At 42.1% G+C, this 23,083-nt stretch overlaps 1 protein-coding gene across 3 annotated transcripts; it reads right to left on the bottom strand.

The window, feature by feature from the left end:
- Nucleotides 1-4,605: 4,605 nt before the first annotated feature.
- PRKAB2 (protein kinase AMP-activated non-catalytic subunit beta 2) lies at nucleotides 4,606-22,668 on the bottom strand. Of its 3 annotated transcripts, none has more exons than XM_040462506.1 (8): nucleotides 22,578-22,668; nucleotides 22,021-22,201; nucleotides 18,010-18,176; nucleotides 17,072-17,165; nucleotides 16,724-16,844; nucleotides 12,219-12,352; nucleotides 11,251-11,319; nucleotides 4,606-9,172 (listed from the first exon to the last, which is right to left on the bottom strand). In XM_040462506.1, the coding sequence occupies exons 2-8, from the start codon at nucleotides 22,174-22,176 to the stop codon at nucleotides 9,095-9,097; spliced, it is 819 nt and encodes a 272-aa protein (XP_040318440.1). In that variant the 5' UTR covers nucleotides 22,177-22,201; nucleotides 22,578-22,668; the 3' UTR covers nucleotides 4,606-9,094. The 3 variants fall into 3 exon arrangements, with proteins under 3 accessions (XP_040318440.1, XP_040318441.1, XP_040318442.1); XM_040462507.1 differs by lacking the exon at nucleotides 22,578-22,668 and adding an exon at nucleotides 22,469-22,563; XM_040462508.1 differs by lacking the exon at nucleotides 22,578-22,668 and adding an exon at nucleotides 10,314-10,350 and having other exon boundaries at nucleotides 22,021-22,296.
- Between the last annotated feature and the right edge of the window lie 415 nt (nucleotides 22,669-23,083).

Below are 23,083 nucleotides of genomic sequence, written 5' to 3'. Positions count from 1 at the left end.
AACATGTGGAATAAAGTTATAATAATTGTTCCAGTGTTCATTGTCTGCTATTTCTAACCTCTTGTGTAATTCTGAGTCAATTTGAGTTGATTTTTTTTTCTCATTATGGTTTTGTCTTGTTTGGTACAGGGTTTTTTTGTTGTTTTGTTGTTTTTTTTTTTTTGTAAATACTCTTTAGCTTTGTTCTGGGATACAGCTAAATTACTTGGGAACAATTTGATCCTATGGCTCTTGCATTTGCGATGTTAGGTGAGACCATCACAGTGTTGTATTAGTTTCCTATTGATGCTGTGATGAATTACAACAAACTTAGCATCTTAAAACATCACAAATTTATTAGTTTACATTCTGTAGTCCAAAATGGACCTCACTGGCCTAAAATAAAGATGTCTGCATGGTTTTGTTTTGTTTTGTTTTTTCTTTTTTTGTTTTATGGAGGCTCCATGGGAGAATCCATTTACTTGTCTTTTCTAACTCCAGAGGCTACCCACATTCCTTAGCTACGGTCTTCTTTTTTCCATCTTCAAAACCAGCAACAGTAGGTCAAGTCCTTTTCACATTGCATCACTCTGACCTCCCTCTTGCACTTACTAGATTGGGTCCCTCCACCTTAATAACCCAGAGTTAATCCCCCATCTCAAGGTCAACTGATTAGCAACCTTAATTCCATCTGCAATCTTAGTTCCCCTCTGGCATGTAATCCAACATACTTATAGATTCCACGAATTAGGACATAGACATCTTTGGAGGGCCATTATTCTGCCTACCACAAACATTTTGTTTGGGGCTAATTGTTCCCCACAACTAAAGCGAGACTCTTCTGAATACTGTACTCATTATGAGGTTTACCAGTCTGGCAGGAACAGGGGCTATTTCTGGCCCCGTGTGAGGTCTGGGCACTGTTCTTTTTATTCTGTCTGGTGGTTCTTTATCTAGACTCAGCAAGTTTCCTTTCTCACATGCGTTGGTCAGTATGTTGCTGAAGACCCAAGGGAACCTTCTGCTGATTTAGCTCTATCTGTGTGTAGCCCTCTCCTTAGTACTCTATGCTGTGCTTCTAGCAATGTTGGATTCTGAAGACTCTTAGCTCTGTGTCCTCAACTCAGGCAGTTCACCCCACTGGAAATTTTCAAGAAAGTCAGCTTAGGCAGTTAAAGGGCTTACTTCATTTGTTTCACATATTTCAGGGATCACTGTTCTTCAAACCATTGTTTCATATATTTTGTCTGGCTTGTTAGTTGTGCACCTGGGTGGCTCAGTCTGTTAAGCATCAAGACTTTGGCTCAGGTCATGATCTTGTGGTTCGTGGATTCGAGCCCCGCATGGGGCGCTGTGCTGACAGCTCAGAGCCTGGAGTCTGCTTTGGATTCTGTGTCTCCCTCTCTCTCTCTGTCCCTCCCCTGCTCTGTTCTTTCTCTTTCTCTCTCTCAGAAAATAAAGACAAAAAAAAAAAATCTAGTCCCTTTTATTTCATTTTGACCAGAAACAAGTCTCCTGGTAATTTTTGATTGGATATCAAACATTGTGACTGTTTACCTCATTGAGTGCTGCTTGTTTTTTTCTTTTTTTAATTCTTTTAGGTATTCTTGAATTTTGTTTTTGTAAGCAGTTCTCTGGAAACCATTTATTTTTAATTAAAAATTAAAAAGAGGGGCGCCTGGGTGGTTCAGTCGGTTGGGCGTCCGACTTCAGCTCAGGTCATGATCTCACGGTCCATGAGTTCAAGCCCTGTGTCGGGCTCTGTGCTGTCAGTTCGGAGCCTGGAGCCTGCTTCGAATCTGTGTCTCCCTCTCTCTCTGCCCCTCCCCCGCTCACGCTCTGTCTCTATCAAAAAATGAATAAACATTATATATTTTTTTAATTTAATTTTTCAAGAATTTTTGATATAGTTCTTTTGTGTCCTACCCCACATCACTCAATACTTGATAAATGTCTTGGGACCATGTTCTTCAGTCAAGCCCACTTGCCATAGTTTATCACCTCAGCACCATGGGACTTTGGGAGATTTCACTCTTTTATAAGCCTTTTGTCTTCACTCTTTTTTTTTTTAATGTTTATTTATTTTTGAGAGAGACAGAGACAGAACACACGTGGGAGAGGAACAGAGAGAGAGGGAGACACAGAAGGGAGACTACTTCAGAGTAGGCTTCAGGCTCCAAGTTGTCAGCACAGTCTCGGTCATGGGGCTTGAACTCACGAATCACGAGATCATGACCTGAAGTTGGGTGCTTACCCGACTGAGCCCCCCAGGTGCCCCTGTGCTAGCTCTTAAGCATCCCATGCAGTTCAGCCTCAGTAAGTGTCCTTTGGGGAAAACCAGGCACACGGCTGAGGCCCTTCAAGTTTTCAAGTCAATCCCTTCATGGCCACATGCCACTAAGAGCTTGGTTGGTTTTACTTTACCAACCAACTTCAGGTGCCCTGTGCCCAGGCAAAGCTAGGTCCTCAGCCCATGCCCAGAATCAGCAAATGGCTATAGGGAATAAGAGAACAAGTGATCTCAATTCACCTTGGACAGTTCTACCTTGTTTCATGAACTTGAGTTCATCTAGACCTAGTTGCTACTACAGTTCTCTAATAGCTAAAAGTTGCGAGCTCAGATTGGCTCCTTATCTGGTAGATTTCCGGGATTGTCAAATTCTTCTACTCTGCCCCCAGATATCCTAACTCTAGGTCACTCTCCTAGATGACCTTCTGATCCAGATCTGCTAATTGGGGGAGAAAAAGAAACACCATCTTCGGGGTGGCAGAATATTTCCATTTGTGGATAAAACAGAAGACCCCACACATCCAAGATGTCCTCAGCCTGACCCCCAGAGATATTTTTCTGAGATCCAATTGAGTGTGCAACATCTCTCCCACTACCCAGTCCCAAAACCTAACTTCTACTTGTGACCCAGAACTACTATAATCTCTAACAAAGATCCCTGAAAACAAGAACTAAGTTACAGTACAGGTCATAGTTTTGAGGAATCAGTTGGCCTGGGGTAAAGACTTCTCCCATGATCCAGGGGTGCTCTGTATTCTTGCCTGATGTTCTTATCATAAGCTATCACTAGCAGGTGCACTTTGGAAGCTATAGTGAAAGGAACACTAGTTCAGAAGAAGTTGAGAAGTTTGTGAAAACCTACTTTTGGTTTAAAAATACCATATAGTGTATGGACTTTAGGTCTTCTGACCTCTGACACAGAGCCCTGCCCTCTTCCCTAGAAGTCAGTGAAAAAGAGAACATTCACAAGACAGGAGTGTCCTTCAGAGCACAACTGAATGCCTGAGGAATTCTAACTGGTGGGAGAGAATAGGGAAATTCATCTTCAGCCGGTGTTAAGTGCCCTGGATTCAAAGAATGGGTTTGGGAAAGGGGGGAGGGACTCACATATGTGCGGCTGGATGACCACTGGCCACATAAGCCACGGGTGTAGGGGAGAGATTCATGATGTCTTTGAACAACCTGTGTTATGAGTAACTGTCGGTGCAGAGGAGGGGGGTGGGTATCGAAGGGATCCAACAAGACCCTTAGCCAAGTGAGCCAGAGAAATGCTTTAGGAAGCACACACCGATGCAAGTCTGGGCCTTGATAGAATTCTGGTGCCATGCTGTTTCAGTGGCCAGAGGGCATGATGTTTAGGAGAGCATGCTGTCAGAGGCTGAGTCCACATCACATCTGACACTGTACCTTATCTGCAGGTAGTCTTGTGACCTGCCGTGGGGGGGCTGAGGTTGACTTTTGTTGTGTTGCCGCAATCCCGTCTTCATCACCTGCCCCACTTCACCCCTTCACATTCACTTCTGTCATCACCTCCCCTACTCTTCTCACCTTCTGGTCACTCCCAGTGGCACTCTCTTCTCTCCCTCAAGGAAGTGTAACTCACTTTAGATGCTTTGGAGTGGCGTGTATAAGGGAGTCTGACTGTGTTGTTTCAAAGTCCAGGGGTCAGCTTTGTAAGAATTCTGTGAAATAAGGGATGGAAGACAAAAATTATCCTGCTACCACCATGACCCTGAACTTGAGGAGAGTGATTTGCTGTCAGAATGAAGCACATAATCTGCTTCCATAGAAGTATCTAACAGTAAGAATAAGTAGAGAGGATCCTCATCCTTGGATGTGCATTAGACTCCTCTGGTAATGTGGTAATTTACTCACCTGGTAAAGTAAATCAAGACAAAGCCCACATTTGAATCCTAGAGGGATTACAGATACCTGGATTCCATACCAGAGATTTCTATTTAAATGGGGATGGAGGTAGTGGATGGGGCACCAATATTTTTATAGAATCTGCATAGGTGATAAATGTACAGACAGGGGTGAAAACCCATGGTCTAGGGTCTCAGCAAACCCAACACAAGACAATAGCTAACTATGCAGTTTTAGAGTGCTGCATTTCAAACCACTGAGTCTGCATTCCTCTAGTTAATGACAGCGTAGCCTGGAACGAAAAGAGGAAAAGTGGCAGATGGATGGATGACATCACTTCTGTCCTACACCTACACCTTCTCTCTTTATTCAAATGTGTTTGTGTGGCAGTTCACATTCTTTAGGTTCTGAGACTACTGAGGCAGATAGATTTTGGTAAGATAATCAGTGACCAGCGAAAAACTCAAATATTATTGCTGTGTAATATTTTTTATTCAACAGTTTTATGGGAAAAAAATGTCACATTTCTGTCTGTTACATCACATAATTTTCAGACATGTCAAAGTCCAATGACAAATTACATTTGGAGAAAAGCTTTAAAATCCATTCTCATATGCCATTCCTTTGTGGAATACAGCTCTGTACCTCGGCACTAAAGGTTACAAAAAGCACCATTTAAAGGAGGACTTGCTTATTTAATTCCCTTCCAAATTATAGTCTTATTCCCCCTTTATGACAGAGCTGCACTCATTCAAAATGCTTCAGTGAAATAACAACGAGCATCCTCCCATTTACTAAAATTCAAACAAGTCTCACATATGGGCCCAGTGTGGAGATTAGGACTAATGGACATCAGTGAGCTTTGGCTGTTCTAAAACCACAAGCTAGGTAAGGTAAGTGTTCTGTAGGTGGGAACAGAAAAGATGATCAAATACATAATACTTACGGTAGGTAGATACCCCTTGACCATTTAACCTGACTACAAAATCCACAGAGCGTTTGGTATTTCACAGCAATCTTACTGCAAAAGCACTGTGCTACACCCAATTAATTCAACTCCAAATAAGGATGGAACTAATACATTAATTTTTAATGAAATTTAATCACTTCAAAGCACAATCGAGAAAAGTAAATCAAGACAAAGCCCACATTTGAATCCTAGAGGGATTCCACTGCTAAGAATTGGATTTCGTAAGTAATAGACTCTTAAGGTTTCTCTTTCTTTCCCTCTTTTCCTCCCTCCCTTCCTTCTTATAATTTAAAAAATGAATTTGGCCCTTTTACTCCAAAAGTTTGGGTTCACTGAAGAAATGATAGGCCTTCTACCTTCTGCTGTGATGGGCACCTAGGGAGACACAAATGCCTAGATCCGGAGTTGTGAAAGACCCTAACCCCACCCCTCCCAGGTGCTCTATCCCATGCGTAGCTGGAGCTAGCAGTCCCTGGTAGAAGACAGCAAGGCCTTGGTTTTAAGGATGAGTCAGAATAATGTGTGAACAAATTGTGTATCTGCTCATAGGCCTGTGCCCCAAATCACTAGAACGTGAGGACTTAGAAATCTCTGAGATAGAATATTTTTCAAACACATACAACATAGACTATTGCATATCATTTTTAGTTGAGGTCAAAATTTTAAAAGCCCTATTTCCCCAATTAGAAGCAGGGGATTCTATCATTACTATGTCTCCTTCATTTATACTCAGATTAATATAAACCCAGCCTGGAGGTAATACTTCTTTCCAAACTTCATTTTAGCAGCATGCATGTAGTATTGACACTTTGAAAAGGCTTTTTTCAGATCCATTAGGTCTACAAGAGACAAGAAATAATTGGAGGCCGAGGTTTGTACAATCCTCTCAGAATCTTCTCTTGGATTCTTCTTTTACAGGGTTTCTCTACCATGTAAGCATTGTTTTCAAAAAAGCCAACACCGTAGAGGCCAGGTATGCCCCTAGGGGGTGTTACTTGCAGTGACCAAATCCCATTCATTTCTAAGCTTAATGCAAGCTAATAACCATGACCATACCAGCAAGAGGACTAACATTTGTTTTAGGTACTGTTTGACCTGAGACTCTGGTAAAAGTCAGCTTGAAGGTAAAGCAGAATTCAGAAAAAAGGGTAGAGAACAGAACAAGAGACAAAGGGATGTTTTATATAGTAGGTTCTGTTCAGTGAGATCCAAGGATTCCAGTATGTCAGGTCTCATGTAATTAACAACAAAAAGGCTACTTTTAGTTCTGAGTTATGGAAGCCTTTAGTTTCCTAGTATCCTCCTTAGCTCAGTCACTCTTCCTTTTTCCTCACAACCCCCAAACCACGATGCAGTTCTTAAAGGGTGAGCCCTCCTAAAGAGTGATTTTCTAACTCTTCTAACTTTGACTCTGTGAAACTCCTATAGGTTAAAAAGAAAAAAAAAAAAAAAGCTAAAAATGTGGGGGTTTTTTGCCTTTATTCATTTTCAAAATCTGCCAAGCTCTCTCTTGCAGAAAATAAACTATCCCTTTAACCAACATAAAAGAATGAGTGGGGTGTACTCTGGGCTACCTTCCTCCTTTCCTCTCTACCTTCTAGAAGTTTCTTGGAGACAGACTGTGTGTGACAGGCTTCTCAGAGCCAGAGGTGTATGAGCAGTGCAGAGAAGGGACAGTGCTGAAGGGGGCATCGCCCAGCTCTCCTTGCCTGTCCTCTTCCATACCAGCTGGTGGGCTCTCATGTCACATTTGGCCAAGAGATTACCTCAGAACTTGGGAAACTGACACTCTACATTTCCAGATCGGGAAGATCTCAAGGCCACCAGCACCAAAACCTAGCGTCACTGGAGTCAGAAGCCTCTGGCTTGAAATCAAAATTAAAGGGATCTCTTTTCCTGCCCCACTCTACTGATACACCTGTGTAGAGTAAAAATTTTAATACACAAACACATAGGCAATCACATTTCAATACTGTTGACAAGAAAAAGGAGTGTAACAAAATCCTCCATTTAACAACCAGGATTTTGAATCCTCCTATGTGGCCCACTTATTTAATGGGTATTGGAAAAAACCGTACTATAACTGAAGACAATGTAGATCCTGAGAGCTGGTAATAATAGGATTTGGCCTGGATTTTTTAAATGACACACCACTCAACAAGTGGTTGGGACCATAAAAGGTTTCCCACACAAGCCTTTTGCTGCAGAAGGCAGCCTTGAGTGGCTAAAGCGGTATTTACTCTCAGCAAGTAACCATCAAAGCACTTAACAATTTACATTCCCAGCAAAACCACCACCCCAATGCCCTACTGCCTCCCTCCCAGGATCTAACAGGTCTACATAACCCGAAGACAACTGTGTCATCAGCTTTGAATAGGAAAGACAGGAGGTAGCTAAACTGACCTATGGGCGCGCCCTTTCAGTGCGGCTGGACACATCTTAACAGTGAAGGTGTCTCTCAAGCAACAAGTTTGGCCTCCTTCAGAATTGAATGTTTAACTTGCATTTATCTGTAATGGAAGAGCCACAGATATTTGGGGGAAAAAAGTTTTATCTTTGAACAACATTTCAAGAGTGGAATGAGTAGCTACTTTTCATTCCACAAATGAAAGTCACTGACCTCGCTTCATCATCAAACACTTTTAAAAAAGAGAAAGACAAAGTGATTTTCCATTAGCACTTGGTACAGGGAAGCAATACTATTCACGGTTAGAACACCAGGGCTACTTTCCTGCTTCTTGGCGTCATGGATCTTGAAGTTAAAAGAAATTTTTAGGTGCACCCAGTGAACCTGAATCTGTATCTAGAACAGTGTTTAGTCTAATGATGTGCATGGGGTTGGTCACATTAATGTAAGACTGTAGAGGACTAGACTACTACTTTCTTGTTGAAGAAAATCTTGGGAACCATTTATCAAGGGCCTAAAATTCTCCTATGTAGTCTCTTAAGAACAATGAAAAGGCATTTTTTAATTAAAGAAAAATGTAGGCACGTAAAAAATCTCCCAAGGATGAAAGACATTAAAGCATTCCCTGGTTCCACTCCCATCTTCAAAGGTGTCTGATCTGTGAAAGAAAATATGGAAGCAGGGCCAGGCCAGGTGGGAAAACCGACGGGAACGTGCCAAGACAGCCTAAGCCGTGGCACTAAACTAACACAAGAAAGTAGACCTTCCGCGTTCCGCCTTCCTTACAACGCTGAGACCTATTTTCTTTAGTAGAAGTTAAAACAAGTGGTAACAAAGTGGCCTGGGCCTGTGCTGGGCTAAAAAAGGAGACTTTCTGGCAGCCCTAGTCTCTGAGGTGGGTCAGGTCTTACGTAGCCTTTGAAAGGGGTCACCTGCCAGTGAGTTTTGTTGTTAGGGAAGGGTCAGGTATAGGATCGGAAGGAGGTTATCAAAGCAAGAATGTGAAATGAGAAGAGAAAGGGTTCCTGTGGGGCATCTGGTTATCATAAAAAGCACAGACTGTGCCACACACTCTAGGAATACAGAGAACCCATGCAAGGAAAGCTGCCCCTGCCAAGGAGGCAGCTGGAAGTAGGGCAGAAGTCTGGCACAAGCCCATTCTTTGGAGAGCCAAGGTAGCAGTGACAGAATCTCTACCCAACAAGGATCCTGAGAGTTGGCTCTTCGTTCATTTTAGGAAACAAGCTTCCTGTAACGGTCCTTCCTGCGGCTCCCCCAAACAGGTCTTGGGGAGTCCCCATAGGCAGAGAGAACACATCTAGCTAGGAGGCTTCCATTAACCTTCCTCTCATATATGTATATGTATATATATATAATTTTTTTTTCTTAAAATAAATTCCATGAACTCATAAAGCTCTCATCTGCAATCAGATGCAAAAGCAGAGCATCCTACTCAAAGGCTCTGAAACACACACATCAGCCTCAAAGCAAGTTAGCCTTCCAGTCTCCGGTGAAGACTGGTCCAGTCCAGAAAGGCAAGGGAGATGCTTCTCTTGAATCCTGGAGGCAGGAAGGGATCCCTTCAGATGGGCTTGTACAGCAGAGTAGTGACATACTTCTTCTTGTAGCGATGGGTTGCGCTAAGGACCATCACACTGTCCTGCAAGGGAAAGAAACATGCACCTAATTCATTAGTTTAGGCAACAGGCGGCTCTTCCCAGCCATCAGTGTTTCAGTCACTCACTTTTAACAGATAGTTGGAAATTATAGAAATAGGTTGGTTTTGGAGTCCGTTCAACTTAAGTTCCAATCCTGACTCCTCCTGTAACTCTGTTTGTGGCCTTGAGTAATCTACTTGATGCCTCTAAGCCTTTTCCCTCACTATTACAAAGGATAACACCTACCATTAAGGTGGCACTGATGATTATATGAGAATATGTAGCACGGTACCTGACACATAATAGGTGCTGAAGAAATATTAGTCTCCTACCTCACTCCTTTCCCTACCTCAGATTTGAATACTGGGCTTAATTAAAACTTGCATGGAAAAAGAAAAAAGAAAAAATATTTTGACATTCAGTTTTAGAAGAAAGTCTAAAATGCACTGAGAAGAAAGGGCAGTGATCCCCCACCCTGACCTTTCCAAGCCCCAAAGCAGGTCTAATTTCCATTTAATACCAGGAATGAACTTAAAAAGTTCATTCTAATCAAGAGGAAAACTCAAGAATCCCTCTCTCTGAACAAAGTGGACCCCAAAATCTTCTTTGGAAAGATATTCAATCCAGTGGCTCCAAACAGCCTAAACAATCTGACAGAACCAAGAATGAATGGGTCAAGGTCAAGCAGAACTACAGTAATCAAGACACTGACCTGAGTCAGAATCAATATGAAGAGTAAGAGGTACTCTTTCCCCGGCTGTGTTGCAGCCTCAGGGCATGCCACAGGAGGAGAGGGCAGGCCTGTGAGCATCAATTGAGAGCCAAACAGCAGTTACAGGAGGCAAAATTCAGTCTAATCCCAGTGCATCTTCCTATTTTCCCGTATGCTGTAGTATCTACAATGAATACTTCTCAGATTAACATTCTGTGACCAGAGTATGCTGATCACAGCTTAAATATGACAGAAGCGAGGTAAGTTAAAAAAATAAAATAAAATAAGCCAAAACTCTGCTCCAGGAAGGGTCTGGTAAAAATGAGGAGCAGGTGACAGAAAGACCTACTTGGAAAGACCTGGTGCAGTGACCACTAGAAAAGAACATGGAATGAGGACAGGAGGACCTCAGTCCTCTCGCCGGTACTTACTGGCAATATGACCTTCTCTGAGCCTTAGTTTCTTTATCTATAAAACAGGGGTTAAAAATAATACTTACCTCACAAGGTTATTATAAAATTTAAATTCAATAATATATATATTTGAAAAGTAACACATAATCTGTTAAAGATAGCTGTATCAGTGATTTCCTTAATCTGGCTGCACATCTAGGAAATAAAAGCAGCTTAAAAAACAATTACGGGGGCTCTATCCTAGACATACTTATTCAGAATCTTTGGGGATGCAGGCTTTGAATCTGTATTTTTACAAACTTCCCCAGGTAATTCTGACAATGAGCCTAGTTTGGTAACTACAGAGCTATCTAAAACTTTACTCCAATAGCCAAACCACAAAGATGTGATGGGACTGAATGGATAATTTTCAACCCAGGCTCCGAGGCAGCAGAAAAACTAAGGAGAACGCTAAGAGTTGGAGGTGACAGAGCAAATCTGGTCACATTTCCCCTTTACCTAGTGTAGAGGAGAGATGCAATCAGTGGGTATATGTGACTGAAGCACCCAACAGCAGCTCCTATCCACCTTTAGAAAGCAAAAGGCTTAGTCATATTTGAGCATTCTCCAAACTGGAAAGATAAACTTGCTTTGTCTGCAATGAAATCCTAGTGCTATGAACTCTAATTTAATTAAGTAGGTGGTACAAAGGTTATAGCTATCCAAAAAGAAACCAGGAAGGAAAAAGGTTCATTAAGTCACAGGGCAATTCAGCTAGCCAGAACGTAGGATAGGGACTAAGATTTAAAATAAACAACCAAACAAAAAAATCCACCTACTAGTTAAGAAACTTCTCCTACAATTTGACCATTACGGCCAGCTTTAGCTTCAGTGAGGTAGCAGGGCAAATTACCACTGAAGAACATGTGTTACCCCTTCCCTCTCATTTTGGGGAAGAGCCAGGACCACTACTCACCTTAATGGATAATGCATAGAGATGGTTCAGCATAACATGGTTGGGCTCGGGAAGCAAGGCTGGGTCACACTAAGAAAGAAAAAAATCACTAAATGGGATTAAATGCACAGTTTTAAACCAGTTTACTCTTCCTCAGAGCTCTTTGGAAACTTCTGAGGGGCGGCTGGGTGGCTCAGTCGGTTTAGCGTCTGACTTTGGCTCAGGTCATGATCTCATGGTTCGTGAGTTCTGGCCTCATGTCGGGCTCTGTGCTGACCACTCAGAGCCTGGGGCCTGCTTTGTATTCTGTGTCTCCCCCTCTCTCTGCCCCTTCCCCGCTCATGCTTTCTCTCTCTCTCTCAAAAATAAATAAACATGAAAAAAATTTAAAAAAAACTGTTGAGAAACTAAGCTAGAATGTATATTTCTTTTAAATGATACTATATATCAATCATTTGTTCTTATTACAGAGAATTAGGAAAATTCTGAGTCCAGGGCAAACCCTAAGCCTTAGCATCTATTTATCTCCCTTAATAAGAGTGAAAACAAAAATCTTGCCCACAACACGTACAGAAGATTTGTGTTAGGAGACAAAAACCTTAGTGGGAATCAAGTGAACTGACTAGACATATCAATTATACAGGGAAAAAACGCAAACCCAAACCCCTTATACTCCTTTTGTATACTCCCAAATGATAAATATGCCTTATCTTCTGTTGGAATAGAAGTCCCAGTTTCTGGGACTTCTAACAATCTATGGTTCTGGGTCTAATTTATTACAATCAGAAGGTAACTATGAATTTTGATATCAATAGCTGGAAAAGTAACAACTCAGCCCTGGAAAAAAGGATCTGTAATGCTATTGATATACACATGATTTATATTCTCAACACAGCTTTGTAATAATCCTGACCTCTATGATTACTAACTTTGGATCAGATGGTTCTAGTAACCCCCAGATGCCCCAGCAATCCTTTCAGGATACTCACAGATATATTAGTGTCCTTGTTAAGAATAACTTGAAGAAGGTGAGGAGGTAGGATGGGTGGGGATTTGAATCTCTCCTCGGATCGAAACACATACATTTCTTGACCATAAGGCCCTGGGGGAGAGCTGGAAAGGTCTGGAAGATATTTACCCAAATATAAGGGAAAATTGCAGAACTAGTAAAAGTGCATGAAAAAAACTGTCAATACATGGCAGCTAATATTAAATATGGTAGAAATCATAGATCATAAACTTATAAGCTGCTGGCTCTACAACTGTAAGGCAAAGAGTCTGAGTCATCCTGAACATGAAATTCCTCAACATGGCAACATGATGGGGAGGACAGAAGAGGGGATGAGGAGTCAAAGTTGTAGGTTCAGAGAAAAGCTACTCTATCAGTTGTATGACCTGGGACAAATCCTCCTACTACAGTCAGTTTCTTCATTCATAAAATGAAAGTAATATTTCTACCCTATTTCACAATGTCTTTATAGCAATCAAATGAGATAAAAGATGTGACAATGCCTTGTGAACTGTCAAACAATATGAAAAAAATAAGATTTCTTTTCTTTTCTTTTTTTCTTTTTTTTTTAACACCCAAGCAACAGACAACAAGGATATACACTCTTAAGATTGCTGATGCTACAATGATTGCAACAGTGAGGACAAGATTACTAACACTGAAGTAGTTGTTAGGGAAATGTAAACCAAAAGCAGAATTAGATACCACTTAACACTCATTAAGATGGCTATAATAAAAAAGACACAATAATAATTGTTGGTGGGGCGCCTGGGTGGCTCAGTCTGTTAATTCCGGCTCAGGTCATGATCTCACGGTTCATAAGTTCAAGCCCTGCACTGGGCTCTGTGCTGACAGCTCGGAGCCTGGAGCCTGCCTTGGATCCTGTGTGTGTGTGTCTCTCTCTGCCCCTCCCCAGCTTGTGCTCTCTTTCTCTCTCACTCTCAAAACTAAATAAACATTAAAAAAATTTTTTTTAAATAATTATTGGTGAGGATGTGGAGAAATTGGAACCTTTGTACCATCCTGTTGCCGGAGGGAATAGTACAATAGCTTTGGAGAATAGGTGGCCAATTCCTTCAAAAGTTAAATGTAAAGTTATCCGATGGCCCAGCAATTACACTCTTAGGAAATGAAAACATGTTCACACAAAAACTTGAGCACAATGTCCAGAACAGCATTGTTTATAATTGACAAAAAGTGGAAATGATCCAAATGTCCATCAGCTAACAGGTAAACAGAATGATATATCTATACAATGGAATTTTATTCAGTCACAAAAAGGAGTGAAGTATTGGAGCGCCTGGGCAGCTCAGCTGGTTAAGCATCCAACTCTTGATTTTGGCTCAGGTCATGATCTCAGGATTTGAGAGTTCAAGCCCTGCCTGCTTGGGATTCCCTCTCTCCCCTTCTCCCATTCTCTCTCTCTCTCTCTCAAAAATAAACTTAAAAAAAAAAAAAGTTCTGATACACATTAAAACATGGATGAACGCTGAAAACCTGCTAAGTGAAAGAAGCCAAACATCAAAGACCACGTATTGTGTGATCCCGTTTATATGAAAGGTCCAGAATAGGCAAATCCATACAGGCACAAAGGAGATCAGGAAACTGGAAACTGGGTTAAAGGAGGAAGAGAGAATATCAAAAGTATGCCAGTCCTCTTTCTGTATAATAATGGGTATATGTTCACTGGCGGCTTTGCCAGAATCCTCTAATGCAAAAGTGGAGGGCTGCAAGCAGTCTCATCATTTAATTCAGTATTACTAAACTCTGTTGGTCACTGCCTAACCAACCAGTCAAGAAGAATGTCCAACTTTATGTTCTGAGCTTATATAATATAAACAATATTTGTATGCTTTTCATAGACAGACAATTATGATACCATTGATTGATCTCTTAGAAGCTACATAAGCCACCCTTGTGCCCTGATATTCTAATATACTGCACTTACGGAAAAAGGTTGAAGGACCTGTCCATGAATTCAAAGCCAGTGAGTAGCAGGGGCAGGCTCTGAACTCACAAGGGAAAACTGCACTCACTGGGAACACAGTGCACCGTTCTTTAGACCGGTACAGCCTTTGTTGTAATGTAATAAAATGGTAACCGTGAGTGTGCTGAGCACATCACTCTTCTGATGCTATAGTCAATGTGATGAAATCCATGGAAAAAGTAGTATTAGGAGAAACAAAAAGATACAGGTCTTTTCCTCTACCAAGGAATTTTTTAAATTTTTTAAATGTTTGTTTATTTTTCAAGGAGAGAGTGAGAGAGAGAGAGAGAGAGCATGAGTGGGGGAGGGGCAGAGAGAGAGGGAGACACAGAATCTGAAGAAGGATCCAGGCTCTGAGCTGTCAGCACAGACCCTGACGTGGGGCTCAAACTCAGAGTGTGAGATCATGAACTGAGCCGAAGTCAGACGCCCAACCGACTGAGCCACCCAGGTGCCCCTAAGGAATTTTTTTTTTTAACCCCAAACTTATAATGCAGTTAATATACACACAAAAGAACTGTGGGGTTTTTTTAACCCTCCCCCCTTTACCCCTGCCTGAAGACTGCCATTCTTGGAGGGCCCTATAAAACTGCCAGCTAAGCCATCAAACCGGCAGGATTAAGCTAATGCATCTAAACAAGGCAAACCAGACACAACTAGCCTCAGCTGGGTGATACTGCCAAAGGGTCAATGAAAACTTGAAATATTACTAGAAATAGGCTTTTATTTCACTATTTATTTTTTTCTGGAAAAAAAAATTTTTTTTAAATCTTTATTTATTTTGAGAGAGAGACAGAGTATGAGCAGGGGAGGAGCAGAGAGAGGGAGGCACAGAATCCCAAGCAGTCTCCAGGACCTGAGCTGTCAGCATAGAGCCCGACTCGGGGCTCAAACCTGACCTGAGCTGAAGTCGGATGCTCAACTGACTGAGCCACCCAGGCGCCCCCAATATTGATTTTTTTCAAAGCCCATGAGAAAGTCTGTGAGCAAGGGAAAAGCAGAGGGAGAGGGAGAGGGAACCTGAAATGGGCTCCATGCTCAGTGTGGGTCCCAGTGAGAGGCTCGATCTCATGATCATGAAATCATGACCTGAGCCAAAATCAAGAGTCAGACACTTAACTTAGCCATGCACTTACTTAACCATGCAGTTAGCTACCCATGTGTCCCTAGAAATAGCTTTTTAAACTATAGGCCTATGAAAGAAAGGATAAAACAGAAAATAGAGTACATTGCATGTAACAAAGGCACACATTCTGCTATGAGACTTGTGTTACAGGTGTGTATGTGTGAGCGAGTGAGCAAGAGAGAGAGAGAGAGAGGAGGCGGGGAGGGAGAGAGAGAGAGAGAGAGAGGGAGGGAGGGAGGGAGGGAGGGAGGGAGAGAATTGGGTTACAATGTAAAACAAATGTCTTGCTGTAGATCCTCATTAAAAAATTTGAAATGAGGGTGCCTGGGTGGCTCAGTCAGTAAGTATCCAACTTTGGCTCAGGTCATGATCTCACGCCTTGTGAATTTGAGCCCTGCATTGGGCTCAGAGCCTGGAGCCTGCTTCAGATTAGGGGTCTTCTTCTCTCTTTGCCCCTCCCCTGCTCATGCACACACGCTCTCTCTCTCTCTCAAAAAGTAAACTAACATTAAACATTAAAAAAAAAAGTTTGAAATGAAATTCACTAGACTGAGGTTTTTCTTGTCTCAGAGGAGACCTAAATGTTTACAGGACAAACATGTATATAGACAAAAATATATATATTAACAAATTTTACATATATACATATATAAAACATATATACGATTCATATATATGTTGTGTGTATGCATATACACACATATATACATGTGTATATGTATATATACATATGTACACACACATATATACATGTGTATATGTATATATACATATGTATACACACATATATACATATATATACATAAATATATATATGTATATATACATATATATACATAAATATATATACATACATATTTACGTATACATGTATATATACATATATATTTACACATACACACACATATACTCATCTAGGACCAAAATGGACAAATGGCTTATGCTCAAAGGTTGCCCAAAAATTTATACAAATTATATATATATATATAAAACATATATATGATTCAGAAGATTCTTGAGGATAAAAAAAAAAAGAAGATTCCTAAGGAGAAAAGGAAAAAACAAACAAGGGGTGCTTGGGTGGCTCAGCTTGTTGAGCATTTGATTTTTGCTTTTTGGTTCGGGTCATGATCTCACAGTTCGTGGATCAAGCCCCACATCGGCTCTGCACTGACAGCAAAAAGCCTGCTTGGATCTCTCTCTCTCTCTCTCTCTCTCTCTCTCTCTCTCTCTCTCTCCCCCTCCCCCATATTCTCTCTCTTTCTCTCTCAAAATAAATAAACATTAAAGCAAAAGAACGAAAACTACCCTTGGGAAGGAACATGCGTTATAAGAAGAACACATCAAGAAAGAGCAAATACTACGAACTTACCTCGACAAGATGTCTCTGAGCTTTCCATTGAATCTAGCTTTAAAGCATCAAACACCTCAAAGTCAGATTTCTTGACATGGATCAAATTGTTAATCGTGCCAAGCTGACTGGTAACCACAGGCTGAAACAATGGATGGAAACAATTCATAAACCCGGTTTCAAATTCATCTCTTCCATCTAATTCTCCTATTTTAAAAATGATCATACTCAGCACTTCCATCTTTAATCGAGAGAGACCCTCCAGTGTAGGAGCCCATCAATCCTGACAGCAATGATATTTGACACCAAGGGGAATAGCCAAAAGGACACAGTTAAGTTAATGGTTACCCTTGGAAATCAAGGCCTTACCTCTGATGGATCATGAACCCATTGTCCATCCACAAAAAACTTGTACTGGTGCTCTCCCTCAGGGAGGTCTAAGATGGCAACAAAGTCATTATGGCTACAGAAGAAAACAGAAAGTTAAGCAGGCCAAGTTCCTATTAGAAGACAGAATGTTAATGTAAAAACCATGAGATTTCACAACATCATACCAATGGTCTCCCACATTCCTAAGCAATTGTCCCCCGGAATAGAAAATAATTTATAGACCCATTCTCCTTTTCTGTATTATCACCTTGAAGACTTATTTACCAGCTCCTCCCAATAACTTTAGTTCTTAACTAATATCTGGAAAAGAATGATAGAGATGTTAATCCCCAAAATGGTTTGCCTTAGCACAACTGATATGCTTCAGTAGGAACAGACCCCTCACAAGTATAAAGAAGATAGCAGGTAGCCTCAGGATACAGAAGTGCCTCAGGTACCCTTTCCACATTTTGGTGAGCATTTTCTGAAAAATGATCTACATGTAAAGGGCCATTCTGATCACCAAATAATTCATTACTGCTCTGCAAGCAACAACTCACATTAGTAACTAGATGTCATGTTGTATTTTGTTTTGATGCAGAAGTCAGAACAAGTGGACTCAGCCAGTTACAAATGACTTCCCACAAGCATAGATAGGATTTGTGTTAACAGTCCTAAAGAATGTACCCACAAAGCTGTTACACTAAGTTCCTCTGAGGCAGTGATATTCTAATGGGTAAAACATCTCTGACTCACTACAAGGCTTAAAAAAAAAAAAATGTCACAAATGTAGTCATTGGTCACAGAAAATGTTCTAGAGAGAGTCCCTAGCAGATGGAGAGGAGCAGTACAGCCAGGTCTCTCTCCTGAGAAAGGAAATCAGGTCTCTGGTTTCCTATGTAGACTCATGTAGACTCAACCAAGACACTTGTCTTCACCTCTTAATCAGTGGAATCTTGGTGCTCCAATTGTTGAAGGACCCAGAGATGAAGACCTCCTTGCCTCCTTCAGACCAGCGGATAACAGTGGGCCGGGCCTGCTGTGTATGCTTTACGGAGTCCTCCAAATCTTGTTGCCATGATACAAATTCTTTGTCCCCAGGGAGCTGTAAGAAGGATTAGGTCATCCCTAAATTGTGACCCAGGAATTCTTAAAAGGTCACTTTCTCCCCTAGCTTACAGAGGGGCGCTAGGTTTCTACTAAGGATCAGTAAGCCTTGAAATTGGCAACTAAATCACATTTTGAATAAACTATAGACAACTCATCGAGGACCAAAATAGTCAAATGGCTTATGCTCAAGGGTTGCCCAAATCACAGCCTAACTTTATAGGCTGCATACATCACCCACCCTTTCAGAGCCTTAGGATCTCCCTTTAAAAAAAAAAAAAGAAAGGGGGACTGGGGCACCTGGGTGGCTCAGTCAGTTAAGCATCCGGCTCCAGCTCAGCTCATGATCTCATGATTCATGAGTTCGAGCCCCACATCTGGCTCTGTGCTGACAGCTCAGAGCCTGGAGCCTACTTCCAATTCTGTGTCTCCCTCTCTGTCCCTCCCCCATTCACGCTCTCTCTCTCTCTCTCTCTCTCTCTCTCAAAAATAAATAAACATTAAAAAAATAAAAAAAAAAAAAGATGGGGGGAAGCTTACTGGCTGTTACCAGATTAACTCACAGGCAGGCAATTATGACATGCTTCTGAGTGCCTCTTAAGAGAAAAAATATGAAAAAAAGTATGCTTCTATAAAAAGCAATAAAGTTAGCCATGTATTTTTCACATGTAAATAGGAACAGTTTTCAATGATCAGTTGTAATGGAAGTTAGAAATACTGAAATTCATAAATAATTCACAAACTTCATTTTAGCAGACAGGTTACAAAAAGGACACTAAAAATATAAAAAATCATCATCATTGGTTTCTTAAATTTTGGGAAGTGTTATGAAATCTTAACTTGCTCACTTCTGCCAAGTTTATACTAATTATTTCAGGAGTAGGGATGAAAATTCTGGACTCTCAAGGAGTAACCCAACTGGTTAAAGTAACCCAGCTTCCTTTAACAAAAGTGGTTCTAATATCAAATGAGGTCTGTAGGATTCTAAAAACAAATGTCTCCTTACTTAGTTTCTTTTCATTACCATCCTTTAGAACAAGAGTTGGCAGATTATGGCCAGTGAGCCAGATGCTTTTATAAATAAGCTTTTATTGGAAAATAGCCACACACATTCATTTATATATTATCTACAGCTGCTTTCATGCTGTAGTAGCAGTATTGAATGTTGTGACAAAACCTATATGGCCACAAAGTCTAAAATATTTACTGTCTGGTCCCTTGCAGAAAAAGTTTGCTGATCCCCACTTTAGACCGGCTTAAATGACTTTGTTAGATAGGTAAACAGGACTGTACTGTATCAAGTCAAAACATTTAGCAAATAAAATAATGTGGGTTAAAAAAAAAGGGTTAACTTATTCATTCGGGCTTTACTTTCAAAATGGCTAAGGTAGTCTACCTTTGCATATTGTCTCTCAATATTCCTCAAAACTACACTATGAGACACCAGTAGCAGCATAAACTGAAGTAAATTGAGAAACAGAATTGAAGGGACTTTCATATTACATAAGTGACTTAAGTGAAAACCTTGATCTCCATATTCTGAAAGCAATGCACTCTTGCCTAACTGGCTGCATTAAAATCACAGAAGTTTTTACACATGCCTAAGAGTAACTCTCAGATTCTGATTTAGATACAGGGCCTAGGAATCTATTTTTAAAAAGGCTCACAGAGAATAATAACAATACTGTGATTAAGTTAAAATAAAGAATAAAACCTCATCTTTAGAGATACATCCTAAAATATTTACAGACAAAATAATATTTGCTAGGATGTCTGGAATTTGCTTCAAATAAATTGGGGGGGGGGGGATTGGGGTATAGATGATATCAATTTGTTCACAATTTGATCATGATTTAAACTGGGTGATGGGTATACAGGAGTTCATTACACTGTTCTCCCTACTTTGAAATGTGGAAAATGTTTCCAATTTTCCATATAGTGTTTAAACAAATCTCAAGTGATTCTAATGCGCAAATAGGATTGAGAACTACTGAACTGGTCCACTGAGAAGACTGGCATTTGAAGGAATGCAGGCCCCACTGCCACTGTTCCTATGAGTTACCTTCATGATTTAGTATTTTCAGTTTAGAGTTTGAAAGCTACAAACTATTAATATGCCTAGCTTTGGAAGAAAGCCCTCCCACATATGACATGACATTTCTGAGGCAGGCCTGAGTACAGCTGACTAGCAGAAAGACCATTTACTCCAAGTTAAATAGTCAGCAAGATCATCACGGAAAGAGGCAAAACAATGAGAATTATAGTTTGAAAATGTTTAAGTGAAACACTGAAGGAAGAAGTAAAGAGACTAGCTTGAGAACTATACAATTTTAGATGTAGAAGAGACCCGAGGAATTATCTGAACCGATTTTCTTATTCACAAATGGCAAGACTGAGGTAAAGGGAAAGAATGACCCCAAAAAGGTTCCATTTCAGATGGAAGAACCTGGCTTTTAATCAGGACACCGGTTACTGCAGTCACAGTTTGACAAACACACTCACTGTACTTAAATCCTGAGTCATCGATGTAGGAAAAGGGTAAAATTACGAGATGGACCACCTTGAAAAAGCTTTGAAGAAGTAAATTCAAGTGACTGGGTAGACAGCTCATATGTTGAGGAAGTCCTGGAGTGGGAAAAGGAAGAAAGGAATGGAGAAGAAACACCAAGAAGTGGTCCTTTTAATCAACTTGACTTCTTTTTCTGTGGTTATGTTCTCAATTGGGATTCAAGAAAAGAAACAGAATCCAAATTTCACGTGCCACCGACTGGGCAAATCATTCTTTACTCTGTAAAACTCCAGTCTGGTGAAAGGTTTGTAGTGATAAAGACAAAAAAAAAAAAAAAAAAATCAAACACACCCCAATCTCCTCAATCCCTCCATTTTTCTACTTCACCCCACTCAGACTGTCTGGAGGAATTATTGTTTATCATGCTGACAGCTCTCAGTGTGACTAGGAACATTCGGTTGGTAATCACATTGCTGTCAGCTCCATCTCTACCGGTGAACACAAGTTGCCACTTTTCTCAAAGTCCTTGGATTTGAGTTCAAGGTCCCGGGGACAGCTGTGGGCTGTCTGTTTTCAGCGATGGTATCGTTATGAACTACTAACAGGAAGTGGAGAAATCCTGGAATCACCTGCTCTCCCACTTGAGGAGCAGCTGGGTGTGAAAGAAACACCACCTGAACTACCACAACTATAAAGTATGAGATGAACACTGAGCAGTCAACCTAAGAAGGTCCTTTATTGATCCCCAAGATTAGGAGATTGTATCAAATAAGCAAGTGGTTGCATGGCTCACAGCCATGCAAAGGGCAAGAGGATCAGAAATGCTGAGTTCTTAAAGCCAATACTACACTGTATGTTAACTAACTTGAATTTAAATAAATAAAAAAAAGAAGTGCTGAGTTCTTAGAAGGGCAAAATGATACTGATACATATAAGTTGTCAGGAAAAATAAAATCACTTACCCACCTCCGGGCAAATTTGAGAAACTGCTGCCTATGGTCAGCAACTCAGGCAACTTACAACCTATAAGTTCATCAATACTCTAGAAGAGGGCACCTGCCTGTTAGGAAAACCAGATATTGGGGGTGGGGGTGTCTACAGTCCCCATCGTAATCATGGCCAACAGATTAGTCGAAAAACAAAAACTCCGCCTCTATTCTATTTTGAGGCAGCACCGCAGGAGTAGTTACCATCCAACATCTCCGTGCCCGAAAAATCCCTTTAATTCAGAAAACCGTAAGCTAGGTCAGCGTGCTAAGAAAGAACCGAGAGGAGGAGCGCTGACACCCAGCCCGCTGCGGCAGCGTCCGCTGGGGGCGTGGGGAACGCTCACCTTGGAGTCCGGCAGGCTGAAGACGCTGGGATCGTCGGTACTCCCCACCATGATTTTGTGCTCCTTACCCGGCGCATGGCCGCCGGCGCCCTCGGAGCGTGCAGCCTTGGCGCCGTGGCGCTCCCCAGCCACCCGGTCGCTGGTGGTGTTTCCCATGGCTGCAGCTCGAGTCCGGGGCCACCTGCCGTGGGGAACAACACCAGACTAGGAACACCCCGGCGGCCGCGTCAGGGACGCCCCTGGCTCCGCCCCTGCGCCTGGGGACTCGGGCAAGGGAATCCCCGCCCCAGGGAAGCCGAGCCCGGGGACCCCTCCTTCCCCAGCCTCCAGGGGCGCCCGGAACCCCCCCACTCCAAGCCCTCTGGATGCCTGCTGCTCAGGAAACACACTTTGGGGAACTCCCCGCATCCCCGCGCGCACTGCCCAGGCGCGCCCCCACCCCAATCACCTCCCGCGATGCTCTCCCTCCTCCCCTAGCCACCAGTGCGATGGTTGTTCTGCGGATAAGGCCACCAATAAAGTTATTGAAATTGAAGCCGCGCCCCGGGCTAGCGAACCTGATTTCCTCCTAAAATGGCTACAAGGCCAGTGGCGCGAGGCCCGCCCCGCGCGTTCCCTGCGGCCGCGCGGCAACGGCACCGGGAGCTCGCCGGCCTCTCTAGCCGCCAGCGCCTCGGTGGTGGGCAGCCTCCTGCGCCAGGCGGGGGCGCCAGCTCCGCAGTTAGCCTCGCGCCGGGGATGGGATGTCCGCTCGGGGGCCCTGGACCAGGAATCACTGTGGCGGTCAGCCCCCGGGCTTTCCTTTATGGGCGCGTCTCCAGGTGACACTTAGAACCGCCTCGCTGGGCTCGGGTGTTCTGTACCCGGAGAAGCGGCGCTGCTGTCTTCCCGGCCGCCTGACACGGCTTCAGGTTCGCCAAAACGTTTTCTGGGCAGGGTTTTTAGGATAGGCCCGAAGAGGTGGGTTCCGATGGGGAATTAAAAACCAGACTTCCTACTGGAGTCAGAAGGAAGTAGCGGCAATCGCTTGAGGTTCAAACTAACTGATGTGGGGAGCAGTCAG

The sequence above is a fragment of the Herpailurus yagouaroundi genome, unplaced genomic scaffold, assembly GCF_014898765.1.
Source record: "Herpailurus yagouaroundi ecotype Mexico unplaced genomic scaffold, PumYag 322, whole genome shotgun sequence".
Lineage (NCBI taxonomy): Eukaryota > Metazoa > Chordata > Mammalia > Carnivora > Felidae > Herpailurus > Herpailurus yagouaroundi.
Note: the sequence above shows the minus strand (reverse complement) of the source record. Positions and strands in the feature narration are given on the sequence as shown.